The sequence below is a fragment of the Lepisma saccharinum genome, chromosome 11 (assembly GCF_977018435.1).
Source record: "Lepisma saccharinum chromosome 11, izLepSacc3.1, whole genome shotgun sequence".
NCBI lineage: Eukaryota > Metazoa > Arthropoda > Insecta > Zygentoma > Lepismatidae > Lepisma > Lepisma saccharinum.
The window spans coordinates 82,322,733-82,342,981 of record NC_139239.1 but is presented as its reverse complement, the minus strand read 5'-3'; the positions used below and the strand labels follow the sequence as shown (position 1 = coordinate 82,342,981).

General features: G+C 39.6%; 1 protein-coding gene across 1 annotated transcript in view; it reads right to left on the bottom strand.

The window, feature by feature from the left end:
- The window catches only part of LOC145995338 (uncharacterized), a 44,097-nt gene extending 24,504 nt beyond the window's left edge, over positions 1 to 19,593 (bottom strand). Inside the window, exons 1-4 of the mRNA XM_083131951.1 lie at positions 19,466 to 19,593; positions 14,371 to 14,401; positions 12,001 to 12,092; positions 5,047 to 5,137 (exon numbers count right to left, since the gene is read on the bottom strand). Of these exons, the coding sequence (XP_082988077.1) occupies positions 5,047 to 5,137; positions 12,001 to 12,092; positions 14,371 to 14,401; positions 19,466 to 19,513 (262 nt within the window). The 5' untranslated portion in view covers positions 19,514 to 19,593. The remainder of the gene's footprint in view (positions 1 to 5,046; positions 5,138 to 12,000; positions 12,093 to 14,370; positions 14,402 to 19,465) is intronic.
- Positions 19,594 to 20,249: the final 656 nt, after the last annotated feature.

Genomic DNA, 20,249 nt, shown 5'->3' with positions numbered 1-20,249 from the left:
CGGGTTGACCGACCAACTAATGTCCCCTCGTAGCTGCACCTCAAGACTCAACAACTAAGAGGAATACAGAACGAAGTCTTTACAGAGGTGTTTTTTTCTATTAGCAGGAGGAAGAAGCCATGTTTTAGCATCCAAATAACCAAATATACTTTGGTCATACCAGCTATATCAAGTATCATGAAGCGTACAATGATGAATTTGTTCGTTCGGAAGTTCTACTCTTTCTAATTTTTAATGGTTCTATAACCGGTGAGGCACGTAGTGGTTCCGATCCCACTTTAAACTGTAGGTCTAGTCCTGATCAGCCTATCTGTGCATAAAGTGGACTTGAAATAAATCTCAATCAATCAATCTAACTTTTGTTTCACCGTGTAAAAGTTTATGCTACGACGGTACGCAACGGGAAGCACTACCGGCATCTTTTTGCACAGATGCAGATATAATTGTTCGCTCCATCGAAAGAAATATAAATAAAATGTACTAATGTAACATGAATATTATAATAATGATTATAATTTATTATGTTAATAGGATTACAATTAAGCCACACAATATTTCATTTAGAACAACATTAATACAAACAATAATTTTATACTTTTCAGAAACTCTTATTATTAATGTCGCATCACTAATGTTTGTGCGTACCACCAAAGTAAGATGACCTAATAAAAGTGCCGAAGAGTACCGCAATATTTGTTCTTACAAAAAATATGGTGTCTCTTTACATCAATGGGGTAGGGTCGTCCAAAATGAGTACATTAACATATTTTGTTCTATCTAAAGCAAAGTTATCTATGAAAAAGTTGTATTTTCTTCCCATTCTGACCAGGTTCTAGACTATCAGGAAATCAGGTTGTTTGTAAAAAAAAAATACATTAGGAAAGGCAGGAAAAGAACTTTTTCGGAAAATATGCAATGTCCCCGTTTTGAACAACCGTTTGGGTAAAATGGGATATACTCATATCAAACAATGTAAATTGGAGATCAAATGCAAAATTTTGTCACAAAACCTTTTTTGAAAAACAAAAGTCAATAGCCGGCCCCCGTGGCGGAGTGGTTAGCACATCGCGGTATGGCGTCAGGGGTCCCAGTTTCAAATCGCGGCCGGGGCATGGATGTTTGTGAGTGTCCATTTATCAATTTCATCATGCCATCACTCATCCCCATCTTTGCAAATTAGCCAAAAGTGGCACAAAAAGCAAAGTAAAATAAAGTAAATAAATAATTCAAACCATGAAAAATACAATAAAATTATAAGGCTAAATAATTATGTTAGTTTTGTTTTTTAACATCTACACTGAATAATAATTTCTTGTACTCTATTGAAACACTTAAGAAATAAATCAATATCACAGATTTGTCTGAGAATTCAAGCATAGGCCTAGTAGGTAAAACATATTTCAATATTGGACAGTGGCATTCAAAACGGGGACTGCCCCGTTTTGACTACCCTCAACGTCCCCGTTTTAGCAGACAGTGACGGACGATAGAAAGCATGGTATCTCTCCACACAGATGTAAGATAACATATCAAGCAGTGTGTCGAAATACAGGGTGATTTCGAACTCCCATTACAAACTTAGGGGGGTGAATCTAGAAGGCAAAACAAGCCGAAAGTGCCATGTGGCAAAATTACGAAAACGGCACCGTGTGGCTGCCAGAGCCGTGAGAAAATCGGTTCACACCTCTTTCAGAGAGCAATAACGTCTGAACCACGAAAGATACGAAGATCGGCTCTGGCGGAAGTGGAGGAAGTCGTATCCAAACAATATCAGGGCGTTGAAATTGCGGCGCTTTTCGTAATGCGCAAGGGGAATCCCCAAAGGAAATGGGGAATCCCCACTGCATGTGAGCGGAAACTCGCGCAAAATGGAGAAAGACGACGAGGGAACATACTGTCACAGGACGGTGACACATGGAGGGAGTCCCCAGAGGAGCGCATGAAGTGCGACAAATGGAACATGCTTGGACAGTGACTGTCGCGCATCCCAGATGGTACGCAAAACGGAGTGATGGATGTACACGTGCATGCTACGTGGAACGCAACGTGCAATTACAATTGCGATATGAACCACTACGTGCCCCCTCCCACCGGGAATTCGTTGAACCCGGGACCTCGGGAGTACAAGGTCAGCCGGAAGTCGACTCTCTGAGGAGCAGCACCAAATACGTATCCACGTGCCCCACGAATGCTGGGACACGTTCGTATTGTTCTGTACTACATTACTGCAGAGCGTGTAGAGGTATCCCATGCGAGTCCGACGTTAGTCATTAACGTTCTCACGTGAAGGACATGGAACGGGAGCGACCAACCCGTACTTACTGACGTTCCTTCCCGTTCGTAGCCTCTGTGATGCATGAAGGTGTGCGCTGACGTCATACTAGGAGTCACTCGCTATCCCTGGTCGAAGTTGACCCTTGCCCCCTCTGGGTATTGCAAGACTGTATGGAGAGAGCGCTGGACGTGACACATTGGTTGAGTACGTACACACGACGTATCTTCTGGGGACATTACGACGTTGTGGGTGTGTGTGGACGTGAAAACTCCCACGATGGTGCAATACAGTTTCGAGGAGTATGCAGACATGATGCTCATTTACGGGGAAGCGAGATGCAATGGAAGGGCTGCCCGTGCGATGTACCAGGAACGTTTCCCGGAACGTGTGACGCCATCACACACCATATTCGAAAAAGTGAACCGTCGTCTTCGTGAATCTGGAACATTTGTTGCGAGTAGAGTGGACACAGGTGCCACAAGGACGAGGCGCACGCCTGCGGTGGAGGAGGCAATTCTTCATGCTGTGCACGAAGACCCTGGTACGAGTACCCGAATCGTAGCGCGGGATGTTGGTGTGTCTCAGTCTGTAGTGTGGAATGTCCTTCATGATCAACAACTGCACCCATATCACCCCCAGAAGGTGCACGCCATGGGTCCCACAGATTTCGAACCACGTGTTCGCTTCTGCACATGGTTTGTGCGTCGTTGCGTGAATACGCCTCAGTTTCCACAGTTGGTGCTCTTCACGGATGAGGCGAAATTCACCAGAGAGGGTGTTTTTAATTCCCGCAACAGCCATGTGTGGGATGAAGAGAACCCATTCGCAACGAAACTCGTGGGTTCCAGCAGCGAATGGGCATCAACGTCTGGGCAGGAATACTGGCCGGTCGTTTAATTGGCCCATACGTACTTCCCACCAATCTCACAGGTCGTACTTATCTGATTTTTCTCCAAGAGACATTGCCAGAGATGTTGGAAAATGTGCCATTGGCCATTAGGCAAAACATGTGGTTCCAGCATGATGGGGCGCCACCCCACTTTGCACGGGACGTACGGGACCATCTGACCCACAGATATGACAGGCAATGGATAGGGCGTGCCGGGCCCGTGCCGTGGCCACCACGATCTCCCGACTTAACGCCCCTGGACTTTTTTTCTATGGGGGCGCATGAAGAGTCTCATTTATGAAACCCCCATCGAGTCTGAGCATGACCTGGTTGCTAGGATTGTGGCAGCAGCGGACTTCATTCGAGAGAATCCACTGGTCTTCAATCGTCTGTATGAGAACATTCTTCGAAGGTACAATGTGTGGATCGATGTTGGTGGTCGTCATATTGAGCCCCTGTTGTGAGTTTCCGTTCTGCACACGCCAAAGGATGTTTTCATACTGTCCTTCGCAGTGCTTACGTGCTGCATTCCGAGTTCATCGTCGTTCCTTCATACCATCGGTAATGAACAGAAACATCAAGCAGCAATGATTCAAGACTTAGCACAAGTTGCCTATTTTTCAGGACAAAGGGTCAATATCTGTGTTACTGATTTTTATCTGTTTGTGCTACTCTCTGTTTTCCTTCCGCCAAAGTGATACTGTACATTCCAATGTAAAACCCTTCATACGTACGTGCCAATTTCTTTCCTTTTTTTTTTTTTTTGTGGCTGTGACTTTTAGGGAGGTGTCCCTGCATTCGTGGGGCACGTGGATATTTGGTGCTGCTCCTCAGAGAGCCGACTTCCGGCTGACCTTGTACTCGGGTTCAACGAATTCCCGGTGGGAGGGGGCACGTAGTGGTTCATATCGCAATTGTAATTGCACGTTGCGTTCCACGTAGCATGCACGTGTACATCCATCACTCCGTTTTGCGTACCATCTGGGATGCGCGACAGTCACTGTCCAAGCATGTTCCATTTGTCGCACTTCATGCGCTCCTCTGGGGACTCCCTCCATGTGTCACCGTCCTGTGACAGTATGTTCCCTCGTCGTCTTTCTCCATTTTGCGCGAGTTTCCGCTCACATGCAGTGGGGATTCCCCATTTCCTTTGGGGATTCCCCTTGCGCATTACGAAAAGCGCCGCAATTTCAACGCCCTGATATTGTTTGGATACGACTTCCTCCACTTGCGCCAGAGCCGATCTTCGTATCTTTCGTGGTTCAGACGTTATTGCTCTCTGAAAGAGGTGTGAACCGATTTTCTCACGGCTCTGGCAGCCACACGGTGCCGTTTTCGTAATTTTGCCACATGGCACTTTCGGCTTGTTTTGCCTTCTAGATTCACCCCCCTAAGTTTGTAATGGGAGTTCGAAATCACCCTGTATAACTTGAAACTGGAAGAATCAATGCTGTAATTACCAAAATTGAGTGTTCAAATGTGGTTTGATAAGACGCAACATAGCATAGAAGCAAAATCGAAAACTTTTTTCACGAAAACTTGAAAACTTCATAGAAAAAAGATCGGGCTGCCGCGTCCACGACTCGATTCAAACTGCCATACGTATAGGCGGCCAGGAATGGTAGTAGCATGTTTGGTTTCAGGTATCAGCATTAATCAGTGAGAAACCTAATGTTCCCATTTGACCCACCATCTCCGTTTTGGACGATTCTCCCCTACTTGTATGCCTCCTTGGAAGTGTGTAATACTAATTCTTACATATGAAATTGTTACTGAAGGAATACACTATACATTATTTTTTATCTTTTTTCTCACAGGCCATCCTGTGCTAAGCTAATGATTTGAGAATATGTCTAAACATTTTCTATTTCAGGAAACTTACCTTTCTCTCTCTCGTTGGGGAAGTGCTCATTCCAGCATTTCTGCATGTTTTCGCGATTAATAAACTGTGGCGTCCGGCAACATCGATCATCCTGAAAAAAATATGAAATTGTTACACATAATTCTGTAAAGCGTTAATGAGGGATAATGATTTGAATGCATGATCGATTAGGTTTAACGAAACGCTACTACCTACACAGTCCGACAATTAAATAATGAGACTGGTTTTATGTTGACCCACGTGTGGATTTTATCCTTGACGTAATCATGGTGTAATGTGGTCCATAATCTACAACCTGGCAACACCTCATGAACTTGCGATGTGCATGCTGGAAATTACGCCGCCATCTCGTGAAAGGGTGTCGTTACATAGCCTAATCGCTATGGAGCAGCGAGTGAATATCACGTTTCATGAAAGACATTCGAAAAACTGCTTGCAGGAATAAGCATTTCTTGAATTCTATTGTTGTGGAAGACAATACAGAGCATTTTCACTACGATCTTCCTACATCATCGACAAATTGCACAATGGAAGTGTCTAATTTTACCAAGAGCCATGAAAATGCAGGTGGAGCATTCCAGCATGACGTGTGTGACATTTTACACACAAAACTTAAGGTTCTAGACATGTGATTGGATTAAAATATTCACAACGAACTGATTTAATAGAATTATGATGTACTTTGTGGTGCCTGCTAGCAAATGAAATTAAACTTGAGTAATCAATGCATGAAAATCATTAACAAAAGTGCGTTACGTGTGTGACACTTTAAAAATGTAGCAAATTTTGACTTGATTTGTCTGTGAAGCGTATAGGTTGCAGATGATAATAAGTTTTATTGGTGAAATGTGCAGATTATATGCATTCACAAACATCAAAACGTTAATGCAGTTAAAAACAATAATAATATTCATATTAATTCGTTATTTTATTAACATGGAGTAGGACCACTTTTCGTGGAATACCCAGCTTCAAAAATCAAAGGTGTAGACAATGTTGTGTTTTTTACGACAGCAAAGGCATTATTCATCGTTTATTTGTTCCGGTGGGTGAGGCTGTAATTGGCTGTTGCTATCGGAGTGTTCTGAATGATTATGAAAGGGAACTGACCGTGTTCGACCTTAGGATCCTGAACCGAACAGTTGGTTTCTGCTCCACGATAATGTACTGTGCCAGCGAGCAGTGTCTAGGTATTCCTAGTCCACGAACAAGTGAGTGTATTGAATCATCCTCGCCACTACCCAGATATAGATCCCCTGTGATTATTTTCTGTTCCAGAAATTGAAGCTGCTGCTGAAATTACGCACATTTGATGAACACAGGACCATCCAACAGGTTGTGACGTCCAATCTTCAAGTCATACCACATGAAATCTTGCAGATAACGTTTCAATCATTGGCCAACAGTGCCAATTGCTGTATTGATGCAGGCGCGATGTACTTTGTGTAATAAATAGGCAATGTTCAAATATTTTGTTTCCTTTCCCTTTGATAACGGCTGTCTCATCACTTAATTGTCGGACTGTGAATGTTGGAAACGCAAGGAATACCAACCGCGCGATTTTTTTCTTTTGCAATAAACAATATAGAATTCATATTATTAATATATTGGGCCAATTGATTAATTGGGATTGATCCAAGATGCTCACATATTTCTGGAAATAGTCAAGGTACAAGATTTGCATATTTATTAATGTTTCAACTAGTCAAACAGAGCTTGCATTGTCGAAGGTAGTTGAACAATATCTTAACACAGTTTTAATAGAAAGAATTGCTTTCAGGATAATTGCAAGGAGTTCAGAGGAATTGTAATGTTGCATTTTACTGTTGGGAATTTGTGTCACAAAATAAACAACTACTTCGGTGTCCAATTGAGTAAATGGTCGAGTGACGGCGATCTTGCCATCGAAGATTGCGGATTCGAGTACTGGCCTGGGCACATTGGCGCCGACTAGGGGGGGGGGGCAAAATTCACGTAGAGGGACAGATCTTCGCATATATAAAATATTGTTTATGCCAACCTTGCCCCCTTAAATTTATTTTCATTTGACGCCTCTGGCTGGGCATGGATCTTCCCTTGCCATTGTCGCTTCATCAGTCTCATCCAATTCATTCATCCTCATCGTCAATATTATCGTAAAGGGGAGGAAAGCTATGAAAACTATAGTATGCAAACATAAATAGATGCATGTAATGTGAAAAATCATGCCTGAAAGCTTAAACCAATAATTTGATTCATACCACTTAACTTGTGCAAGAACTTGGTAGTTATAATGTTACAAAGGAAGAACACCTCATAATATTTTCTTTCTTAGGTTCAAAGATTTTCAATCTTCAAAATTAATAAAGAAAATATTTTGGAAAAAGTTTTTTTTACCTGTATGTATTCTGGCATATTAAAAATTGCTACTATTCGAAATTCATGTTGTGGCTGATAAAGAAAATGATCAGAAATTGTTCTGGCATTATTAAAATACCACACGATGTGAAACAAATTATTAGTAGGCTTTTCAAAAAAGGTAACAGTAAATAAACACCAAAGCCTATTAATTGATTTATCAAAACACATGTATTTTAGATCTAATTAATAACAAGGGCAAAGTGGGCTGGCTATATGTGCAAGAACTGTTGGTGTGTCAGAATTACACTTTACATTTTCGAACTGTATTTACATTTTTTATTGACCCAGTATCTCTTACAATTTCAGCTTATCAACCAAAGGGGTAATGAATTTGATTGGACAAGTACATGGGTGAGGTTGGGAAATCATTACACGAGCCGATCAAGAAACTTTCTTTGGTGCTCAGCTGATGAAGTCAAGAAGAGTTGACATCAACGATAATTGTTTAATGCAGCTGTAGTAATTGTCCTTGATGAATGTTAGGATCCTGACCATAACCTATATTCCCACATCGACTACTGATGTTGGGAGATAAATCATTTCTAAACTCTTTTTCTCCTGACCAGATTTTGCACCTTCTCTTTCATCATCAAATGCACAAAAATGTCATTAGCTTATGTGCCACTTCCTCGTAAGGTAGCTGTCAAGAAGACGAGAAGTGTCAACTTAGTCGAATGATCATAATCAAGTATTTTTTTTAAAAAAAAGGTAGTATGCGCATGGTAGCAGTTTGTAATATGCCATGACATCTTGTAGCTCTTCAAACTTACCAGGACATGAAATTTCGTGTTGTATCCCTCTCTGTAAAGTAACAACGTGTCCTGGATCTCACCACTGAGAGTTCTAGACCTTTGAACCTAACGTCTTCATTACGCAAGAAATGTTTGTTCCAAACGTTTTCTGTAACAAAAGGTTTTACCAGTTCTATTCTACTCTACTCACAGTTACCCCAACGTTAAGAAAGTTACTTCGTACATTTAAAAAAAAAATCTAGAGATGATGTTACTCGTATATGAACTGCAAACATGATATTTTTTCGTAGATGAAAATCTAAATTTTAAACTAATATTTAGTGCATTACAAACTGTGTTGTATTTAAGAAATTTCCAGATGAAGGGAAATTATACTGACTGTCTAGAGACAGCATGTGTGTGTGTATGTACCTTTGTGGCCGCTAGAGGATAGAGGTTTCAGGGGAAGGGGGGTATCTCGACAATTTAAATGGGGTAAGTCCACACTTCGATTTATGTCACTCAACTTAAAAAAAAAAAACACTCAACAAAACATATTTTTAATAATTGCTGAAAATTGCCAGAAAGAAAAGGCCAAGTCCACTTCATGATCAAAACAGCAAATCGGGACTGGGTTACAGTTTTTAAAATGAGATTGTGACACCCACCTCCCGAAATCTAGTCTGGGACATAACTTTTGTGGGGGAGGGCAGAACCAAAAAGTTTTCTACCCCATAAAAATAGTGCCCAAGACAACTTTGCTAAATTATTGTTACATTTGCGAAATCATAAGAATTACTCATTAACTTGCTTCTCAGGTCACAGGAGCTTAACACAAGTTCCATTAGCTTCTTAATTCTGAAAATGTATTAGGTGGGCAAGTAATCCCACCAAGTTACGCTAATTAGTTCGGGACTCCTTGAATGCAAGACAGTAGCAATTAGCGATTACCACTATTATGTATATAGTATACAGGGTGACTGGTAATTAGATGTATTCCCTGAAAGGGGTTAAAGTAGAGACAATTTGTAATAAATTTGACCATATGATACCCCGTCGGAAAATTAATAATTTTCGAGATAATCGAATTTCAATTGTTTTTTAAAAAAATGACAATTTTCCACATAAAAAGATGAATTGAGAAAAAACTGCTCATTGTATGGAACTTATTTCAGCGTTTGCTGATAGCTAACAAATAAGTGGTTCGTTGAAAAAAAAGTTTTTCCCAAATAACAATCACATGTAAGTAATGGGTGGGTCTAAACTTACAAGTGATGATAAAAAATGCACTCTTAGTTAACTTGGAACATATTAATAACAAAATGGTATGACACGAAGCGTACTAATTACTTAAGTTACTTCAGCTATCCAACAAGGTACAAATGTTGCTAACATTCACATTTGTGTACAAGAAATAATACTTCATTCATCTTCATGTGAATGGAATCAATGAACAATACAATTAAAGAACATTACACGTCTTGCTCAAAGTAGGCACCTCCGTTACGAATGCAGGCACGCAGGTTTTTACGGGTCATTTGGTCTCGTAACTCGTGATGTGATGGTGGCCTTGACGTGTTGACCAGCTGTTAAGATCCTCTCCCTGAGCTCTTCTTGCGAGTTTACCGGTGCCTTGTCATGTGGCTCCAAATGTAAAAGTCGCAAGGCGTCAAATTGATAGGAACGTCCTGCGCTTATCTCGGGAGAATCCCCGACTTACTGCAGTGGATATTGGACGGGAATTACCGAGTCCAGGACATCGCCAGCCATCCATACGGACGATACAAAAGAGGCTGAAGGCTGCCGGACTGAATGGACGTCGGCCAGTTAAGAAACCGCTTGACTCCGAGACGAATAAGATGGCACGTGTCGAGTGGGCCAAGGCACATCTGAACTGGACTCGTCGTGAGTGAAATATCGTAATCTGGAGTGACGAAAGGAAGTATCTACTATTCGAGACTGACGGCATACAGTGGGTACGACGTCCTAAAGGCACCAAATTCCACCATAAGTATCAGCTTCCTAGAGTGAAACACGGTGGTGGATCGGTCATGGTGGGGGGTGCTTCTCTTCCCTCGGCACTGACCCCCCGGAACGCATCAATGGAATCATGGATCTGCACGTCTACAAGAACATCCTGGAAAATACCATGCTGCCGTGGGCACGTCGCAGTATGGGCAGAAGATGAGTTTTCCAACAAGACGATATCCCTAAGCACTGATCGAAGGACGTCACGGGATGCTTCGTGCAGCGCAGTGTGCCAGTTATGGAGTGGTCCAGCCAGAGTCCCGATCTGAACCCCATAGAACACCTCTGGGAGGTACTCAGCCGACGTCTCCGAGGAACCAGAGTCACTTCGGCGGATGAGAAGTTCAGACAACTGAAGGAGGAGTGGGAAAAGATCGACCAGTCTGTCATCGATACTCTCCTCCATTCCATGCATCGTAGATGCCAAGCTGTGATTGATAGCAAGGGATTTACTACGAAGTATTAACTGATTGTTTGAAGTTGTTAGAGCACAGCAGAGTAGGCATAGTAGGCTAATTTTTAGTGTAATAATGACGACTAGTTTTTTGCGGCTCTGCCCAAAATGACAAAATAAATTCTGTAAAATTTGAAAATGAGTTTTCGATGCTGTATACCTGTTTCAACTATGTGATATACCTCACTAATATTATGTCGAAATTAGCAGATGAATTGATGTAGGTTCAAAAAAGTTGTCCTCAAAAAACCAAAATATGATATAATTTGGGCGGGTACTGTATCTTCGTGTAGTATTGTTCCACTCGTACAAATACAGACGTTATGTGGTGACAATTTACAAATACCACCCTCAAAAATTGTTCCCAACAATTGATTGATTGAATTGAAAATTTTGGGTGCGTCAACACTTAGACTATTTTACACCCATCACTTAATAGACTAAAATATTCTTACTTGGGTTAAAAGCTGAAGCTGTAAAGAGGCACTCAGCACACATAAGGACAAACACAGGACAACACACACACAGCCCTGCGAGGATTATACTGGCAGTAGGTCCAGTCGCCAGAGCCTCGTTCGTCTGCAAAATGCAGTCCAGGGTGTACTACGTGGAAGTGAGGTTGACAACTTGGTGTACGTTCCCAACAAATATCCATACACTGATGTATGTGTCAGGTGGAGGGGGCGAGGAGGATGTGGATTTTCTATATTGCGACAATATTGGATATAAGTGATTAACTTCACGTCCCAGCCACTGGCGTACGTAGAGAAGAGCTGATGGGGCTACATCCCTCTCCGAAATTTTGAGAATCAACGTTTTCAAAAAAGCATTGAAGAACTTGTGAAAAAGCAGAGTGGTAAATGTAACCCCTCTCCTTAAAATTACAAAATCCTTCGTATTCCGGTGGTCCCAGGAGCCTTACCTTTCTACAACTTTGCTCTCACTTACCCCCCACTGGTGACAGGTTGGGTGACCCCTAGAGCGGCCTATGCACGGACGCTGATGGAAAAAATCCTACTTCAGATCACGCACTACTGGAATCGAGTACGTGTCTAACATCCTACCAACACTACACAGCGGTGTTTCTTACATCCCGGAAATTGCAACAATGTTAATGAGATAATTACAACGAGCAATCACGGTCAGGATAATCATCGATCCATTTGTTGTTGCGTGACTTTTGCATCCTCAGGTTTGGCCTTTGACGAAGTTCTACGACTTAATTCGAAATTGTTTCTTATCATGTTTTAAGCACTGCCACGAGTAATTTTAACGACATCAACGTGAATAATCCTTTAATTGTAATGGGAATGCCTTACAGTGTGGTCAGTTGAAACTCACCTTTTCTGCTTGTCGCTTGTATCTCTGGGATATCCCTCTTGTCATTTCATCCAAAAGGAAGATTTCTTGTTTCAGTTGCGTGGTTTCGAGCCCTGAAAAATGTACAAGTAAAAGCACGTATAAAGAAGGACAAAAGATACGAAAGAACTTTATACGCAACTATTAAAATAAAATAAGGCACCAATATAAAGAAAAACTCTGGAAGTTTTATTGTCACTTGGCGTGCTAACGCAGCTTTGCCGCTGCTCCGCCAGGATCGCTAGTGTGGCAAAATGGCGAGTGACAAGCAGAATGCATTTTGTGTGTTGAAGTTAGAGAAGACTGATTCAATCATACTGGTGCAAAGATATTTCCGCACGAATGTGTATGTTCCACCCCTTCGAAAGGATCTGTGAGATGATACAACAGCGACTTGTTAGAGTCCTTGAAACCGAAGACAACGACATGCTGCCTCGTTTAAGACAAGAGCTTGATTATCGTTAGTACACTCACTGCAATAAAAATGGACACCTATATCCTGAAATACTCGTTTCTCTGCAATGCGTTATGTGTGTTGACTAAATCTACGGCTGTGGTAGAAGTTACCATTAAAAATTTGATATTACAATCCACTTATCGCCGTAGAGTGCTATTACAACACACATAACGCCTAGCACGGCGTACACAGTTGGGACTGTACGTTTGTCGCGTGACCCTTGGTTCCCTTATTGGATGTTTGAAATGTAAATCATGTGAGGAAAACTTCCAGATTTTTTCTTTATATTGGTGCCTTGATTGATTTTCTATCTTAAATAGTTCCGTCTGTAATGACCCCGAGTTGGCCATTACTGCGTTGTGTTATATTATTATTTAACAAACATTATATAATGGATAGTATATTCTTTCATGTTTATTACATATATAATTTTATTATTAGTATACTTAGTTTTTCACTTATTTTACAGTTAATAATTACAGATATAAGATCATAAATATTATATTCATGTCTTCAGACAAATTTATAAATTTCCCAATATGGACCCCTTCGTTAACTTTATATACCAATATTTCTAGATGTAGGTATATATAACGGCAAATGTAAGCCAATTTCATAATATACAACACCAATAGTTTGATTCGACTTTAAACGTGGTAAAGAATGGCGTAATTTTATTTCGATCAGTGTATTGAGGCCAAGATTATTCCTTTTTAAGTGAAATTCGTGATATTAATTCTTAGTTATTTGCTTTTGGCAGGCGCCATTCTTTCCTCTCGTTGTTTCGAAAGCCAATTGTTCATTTGTTTAAATTATTGTGGAGTGAGAAGATTACGCTTTGCCGTTTGCCACCAGTTATCAAAATGCACTGTGCCAGATGAATGTACGTTTTAATATTTTACTGTTTAAATATATAACTAATTTGTATCACCTTTCTAGTATTTAAAAATTATAGTAGCTGGTACTACTGAGTCAGTGAAGAGAAGTAATGGCTTCCTGACAAAGCGGTTGGCAGTTTTCGGTAAGACGATCGGGAGTAAAGAGGTGTATTTGCGTAACCAAAAATTAAGCTTACTCGGTTTGACTGTGGAAACCGTGTTTTATTTTATTATTATTATTATTTATTTTCCGAAACCTTTTTTTCCATTCAAAGATACGGCTTCTCGATAATGCGCATTTTGTTGGAAGTTACACAAGTGTCGTGATGGACTTGCATTCCGAGCAGAGAGTTAACATTAAGTTTTGTGTTAAGCTGTGAAACCCCTAGTGAAACGTGGAATATGATACAGCAAGCATTTGGTGACAAGGTCCTTTGGACGTCACAATAACTGTGTAAAGATTCATTCCGGTTGACTTACCCTGTGTACTATTATCTTTGCTTCCTCGTGGCTGAGAACTTTGAGATACGACTCATTATCTTCGAAGGTTATGGGTTCGATTTCCAGTATTCAAATGTCTCCTTCATTAATTTCATCTGATCATCATTCATTCTCATCGTCGCGATTATACAACAGGGCCACCAGGAAAGAGACACAAAATGAGCAAAATACATATACGTCATTATATTAGCATTAATTATTCTACTTAATAATAATTTATTATTAGCACCATCATATTGTTTACTTCTACATCTTCATGAAAGTAGAGTTGTTATCTGGCATACCTCCTGCTTTTTTCAAGTGGCCCGAATTGTCTTGACACTAGGTCAATACAAATTTCTTGGGGCTCCTATGAGGAATCGAATACATTTTATCGATTTTTTACTTAAATTTTGCATTGTGATGATGAGTGATCGCCAATGAGATACAAATTATCACACGTTATACTCTGTCACTTAAAATCACAAGATACATTTAAGTAGTTCTGGTGTTTATGTGGAGTGTCAAATTACTCACCAGTATCATCTGGTACAAAACCATCTCCTACCTGAAAGAAGATAATATAATCTTGAAATCAATCTCTTTAAATAGAAGTTTATTGCAATATTTTTATGTTCTATATTAAAAATTACCTTAGTGAATTTTTCTAATCATAAACATTTTGACCAGTATACTTCTTATAAATAGTATAGGGCTTAGTAGGAACAGAAAAGGGGTCGAATATATCCCGAAGCGACTGGGTAGGAGGAGACGAGGGGAGGAAGAATTAAAGGAAAACTGAAATTTATAAAAGGTATTTTTTTATAAAAATAATATTGATTTCAGCAGATAAGTTTTCATTTTCCATTTCATAAAAGAAAAAAAAAAGAGTCTTACTGATACATGTCAAAAGACCTGTCCCCCCAAAAAACAAGCCCTTAATTTGGAATTTCTGGATTATGATATAGTTAGATCATGTTGTTCCTTAAGTTATGTAGTATCAGAAAAATAATGATTGCGAGATTCAATCTGGGACTGAGGTTAGGGTGACAGGTGACAATTGTTAAGGTTCACGGAAAATAATAATTTTGTAATGATATACAACTTTGTCAGAAAAGTTCCAGGACTGAGCTCGTAAAAAATAATTTATTCAACTTAGGAACTAATGGTCCTAGATTTTGTCAAAATAGTCCCCTCGGCTATCTATACATAACTACCACCGTTTCTGGAGGTCATGGAAGAAAGCAGGGAAAGCTTCATCTAGGATGCTTCTCAACACATCTGTCACAAAACCGTTTGAATTGATACCAATATCTTCATGACGCTTCCCTTTCAGCTGTGTTTGCACACGGGAGACAAAAAATAATCACAAGGTAACTGGTCGGGTAAATATGGGAGATGTGGTAGAGCAGAGATACGATGCTTGGCCAGATATTCCTGGACTGATAAAGCAGTATGTGGCCTTGCATTGTCGTGCAATAAGAACCACTGCCCAGATGCCCACAAATCAGGACGGCGCCGCAGAATTGCTTGACGCAAATGTTTTAGGACGTCAATATAAAGGATTTTGTTTATCGTTTGTCCTTCAGGCAGATATTCATGGTGCACCAAACCTTTAGCATGAAAAAATAGGATCAACATTGTCTTTGGATCATCTTGCACTGAAACTCTGTCCTTCCGAAACCTTTTTTTTCCATTCAAAGATACGGCTTCTCGATAATGCCTTGTCACCAAATGCTTGCTGTATCATATTCCACGTTTCACTAGGGGTTTCACAGCTTAACACAAAACTTAATGTTAACTCTCTGCTCGGAATGCAAGTCCATCATGACACTTGTGTAACTTCCAACAAAATGCGCCAACAAGCCAAATAGTGGGCTGCTAAGCACAGTCCTACCACCTACTGTGTTTACATGGAAACACTTCCAAGGCCATTTCTATTCAGAACACATATCAGGTGACTGAATAACACCAATTTCTTGTGTTTGAAAATCACAGGTAAAGAATAAAAAAATCAGTCCTGGAACTTTTCTGACAAAGGTTGTAGTTTTAGAAGAGAAATAAGTTTATTTCCCCTCTATTTCAGTTTTCACTTCGTCTTTTCATTTTGGATACTTTATTTGTTTTCCTAGCGTTTTTTGTATAGCTGCTTGACCTCCCGTTCGGGTATTCCACGTGTTCCTCTCTGCATTTTACAACACATATTGTGGTTGATAGTTTGTCATTTTTCGCAGAATGTGTGTTCCTTGCTACACTGGCACGCCCGATTTCACAACAGGACGAGCCATCATATATGCAATTTATATATATATGGAACCAGAAGGAACCCAAATGTCAATCTTTGTTGGGTTGTGTGCTGTCCTTGTGTGATCCTCATCTTCAAAATTACCCTAAAGTAGAACACAAGCTAAATAAAATACATCAATTTAATCAATCAATCAATGCATACTATACATCATGTGTAGCTATAATATGTGGGTGGGTATATGATGTTTTCTCTTCAATCTATTGCACGACGTATAGAAAACTCGAGCAAATTGAAGGTGTTTATGCGTATGTCTCTTTATCGATTCATACTAGGTGTTTTAGAATTAGCCATGAAGAGTTCGTGATTACACATCACAGTTCGGACGCTGGTGTTTAGTTGCGTAAGAAAGTAAAAACTAATTTGCTTGTGAATCAGAAAATTACAGTACAAACCAAATGGTTGCAGGACACGAGGCACGTCTATTTCTCCGAAGAAAGATTTCATATGGCAAACTTGACTTGTTGTAGATCGATATTTTCGAAAATATACATGAAAATAAGAAAAGTGAATAACTGAACTTTTTGACGTTGAAGACTTAGGCAATGCTATTTTACGATTATTGACTTCATTATTGTTCTCTAGCGTCACTTTTCTGCCACTTTTGGATAATCCCGAAGGTGAAGATGAGTGATAATATGATGAAATTGATAAAGGACACTTACAAAGAACAATCCCATGCACATGCCCATGTCCAACTCGGGATCCCTGGCATTGTAGTGTGCTGCGCAAGCCACTTCGTATATCAAGTTGATGCAATATTCCTATTTTGATTTGTCCACCAATTTACCTGTTCTACTTAAGAATCAAATCCAATCAATACCTGTCGATTACTTATAAACTACAAGAGATCTATATATATAAAAATGGATGTATGTGTGTATATATGTATTTTAGTGTCTCATCCCCTCGAGCCGAGACTAAAGTATGTATGTTTGTTCCGGCATAAGTCTCGAACGCCTGCAGCAATTTCAACCAAATTTGGTACACTCATGACTTACAATCTGGAAAGAAATACTGTGGGGGTAAGAAAACCCTGGTACCCCCAGGGGTGGGGTGGGAAGGGGTGACATGTAAAAATAATCGAGAACGACCGATATTAGTGTGGAATCCGTAGCTTTCAGGGTTGCTAAGATGAATAGTGACACTCCCAATGCCATTCAATTTATTTATTCTTGCTCCAGTAGGTGAAACTAAAAATGTTGTTTATAATCAAGTTTTGAGTTAAATTAATATTATAGTGAATTTGTAAAATATTTTACTTTATAATTTGTATACTGTACTTATACTTTTAAATACGTGTAAATAAAATTAGTTACATTTATAGTTAGAATACATTATTTTCCTGTCTAATATAAGATTAGGATAAATAATGCAGGGTAATCAGCTAGTACTATGATAAAAATGAGTGTAGGTACTGAAAGGTCTAATAATCTCGATTGGTATATACTTCGGTCTGTATGTGGGAGCTAAGCAAGAAAAACTTCAACCATCTCTAATATTTAAAGAATTAAGATGCACATATTCCATACAATGAGAGACGGTTAAAAAAATATAATCAGTTTACACTCAGCAACTATTGGAGATATATAAAGAACAGCTGATACACAGATATATACAGGGTGAGCATAAAGTCTTTCCCTGATTATGAATATTGATATCTCAACTTCCACGGTAGATAGGCAAATAAAACCTATGGCAATAAGTAGTGCAATACATCAAGTTTTTTTCCATTTCTTTGTTTTGTCTGATTCTTGTTCTCTTGTCTGATTTCTTCTTCTCTTGTGTTTCAGGTAGCGTAATTTTCAGATGAAGCGACGTTTCACATATCTGGGAAAGTAAACAGACATAATGTCCGGATATGGGGATCGGAGAACCACATGTCGTGTCACAGCACATAAGGGACAGCCCGATAGTAAATGTTTGGTATGGCTTAATGCACAACAAAATTATTGGACTGTTATTTTTCATTACGTCAACAGTTTACCTGGACATGTTGAAACTTTACATTGCGCCCCAGTTACAGGAATTTTTCAACCATCAATAAGATGGTGCACCGCCACACTAGGAGTTAACTGGTCGCCAGTTCTTGCATGACACCTTTCCAGACAGATGGATCGGTAGAGACGGTCCCATATCATGGCCACCGCGTTCGCCGGACATAACCCCTCTTGACTCTTTTTATGGGGTTACGTTTAGGACACAGTGTTTAGTTCACCAGTCCCTGATATGCAAACTCTTCAGACACGAATACGGGATGCTATAGAGACGGTGACGGAAGAGATGTTGGCGAAGACATGGAGAGATATTGAGTATGGCCTATACGTTCTAAGGGCAACAAAGGGAGCACATGTCGAAGTGTACTGAAGTGTACTGATAACAAAACATTCTGAGTTAAGCTACCATTTTCAACAAACCGCATATGTGTATCTAGCATAGTTCTTAGCAATAAACGTTTTTAATCAAGGAACGACTTTATGCTCACCCTCGTATTATAAATAAACCTAATTGATCAATTTTTATTGAATATTCGGTAAGCCGAGAAATATCAATTATCCAGATTCTAATTAGCACTAATGGTGCATGTTCAAGTTACACAGTAAACGAAACTCTAACTAGTTTCACATAAAAATATTGGAAAATGTTGGGATTATTAGATTTTAATTGTAAAACCAAATTTTAATTTTACGAAAAACACAAAATAAAAGTTTTACTGTCTTTTTGAAAGACATGGTCATAGCTACGGAAAGATGACCATTTGATATGTAAAGAGTTGCCGTCCTCAAATAGACCCAAATTCTAACAGCTTTCAAAGAAAATTTATCTTTTAGATGCATCTAACCTGCTCTGAAGATTTGGATTCTGTTTCTGTGTACGCTGATGTAGTGAACAGAGTGGTCGACTCATTGCCTCACCAGCCGGCCCCTTGGCGGAGTGGTTAACAGATCGCACTACGACGCCAGAGGTCCCGGAATCGAATCCCGGCCTGGGCATGGATGTTTGCGAGTGTCCATTCATCAATTTCATCATATCATCACTCATCCCCATCTTCGCAAAGTAGCCAAGAAGTGGCACAAAAAGCCAACTAAAATAAAGCAAATCAATCAATCATTGGCTCACCACACAAGGTTTGAGCCTCTTCATGGGCATCATCATTCATCACCTTCGTTACGATTAGCATAAAGAGGAAAAAAACCGAAGAAAGAAAAACATATTTTCACTGGAATGCAATACGAACTATTTCAATAAAACTTATTTTTTGAGTCAGATAATGAAAAGATTGTGTTCGTACATTGAAAACTTGCATATGTGTAATTTTGTACTTACACATAATATACCCGGCAGGAATGCCGCTAATGCGATAGTAATGATCATTGCAGCCCGGTGAACCACAGGAAAGTGAGGTGTCGAATATGGAAGTATTGCTTCACCTGCAACGTCCTTCAACCTAGTATATTTTCAGGGAACTACCTTTTTAAATCCCTAACGAGATAAGATCGCTGGACCAATAGAGAAACGACCGGAAACTGGATTCTATGATTATTACGTAAGCAAACCCTCTCGAGGAAAAATGTTTGAATACACATCCTGAAACTGGATAGAAGTACGTCACGCACGGTGTCCGCAAATTATATTTCTCTCCACATCTGAAAAAAAAAAAACATTCGTGCGTCATAGGTTCATAGAGGATGGGTGAAATTATTTATGTACTAATCAGTGCGATAAAATACTGGGAAATTGTTTTTTTCGTCCGTAAATGTCAGTTATTATCGATATCGAAAGAAGAATTACAATATTAATTTAGCATAAGGTTCTAGCAGGTTGATCTGCTTTTTTAGCATTCATACGGTCTGCCAAAATGATTTAATCGTGATGTAAAGCCAAGGTAAAACTTACATTGAGTTTGCCAAAATTGAAAATTTTGAATAAATGCTCAATTAGATTTTGTTCTGATCTTGAATCTTGATTACATACAAAACAAACCTTATAGCTACTGGTAACTTGTTATTTAAAAGGTGAGAATAAAACAACCATCACCTACGTAATTTGCTGTCATGTAAATCTGATGAATATTTTGATGAAGTAAGGAAGACGCGGTCTCTCCCTCACG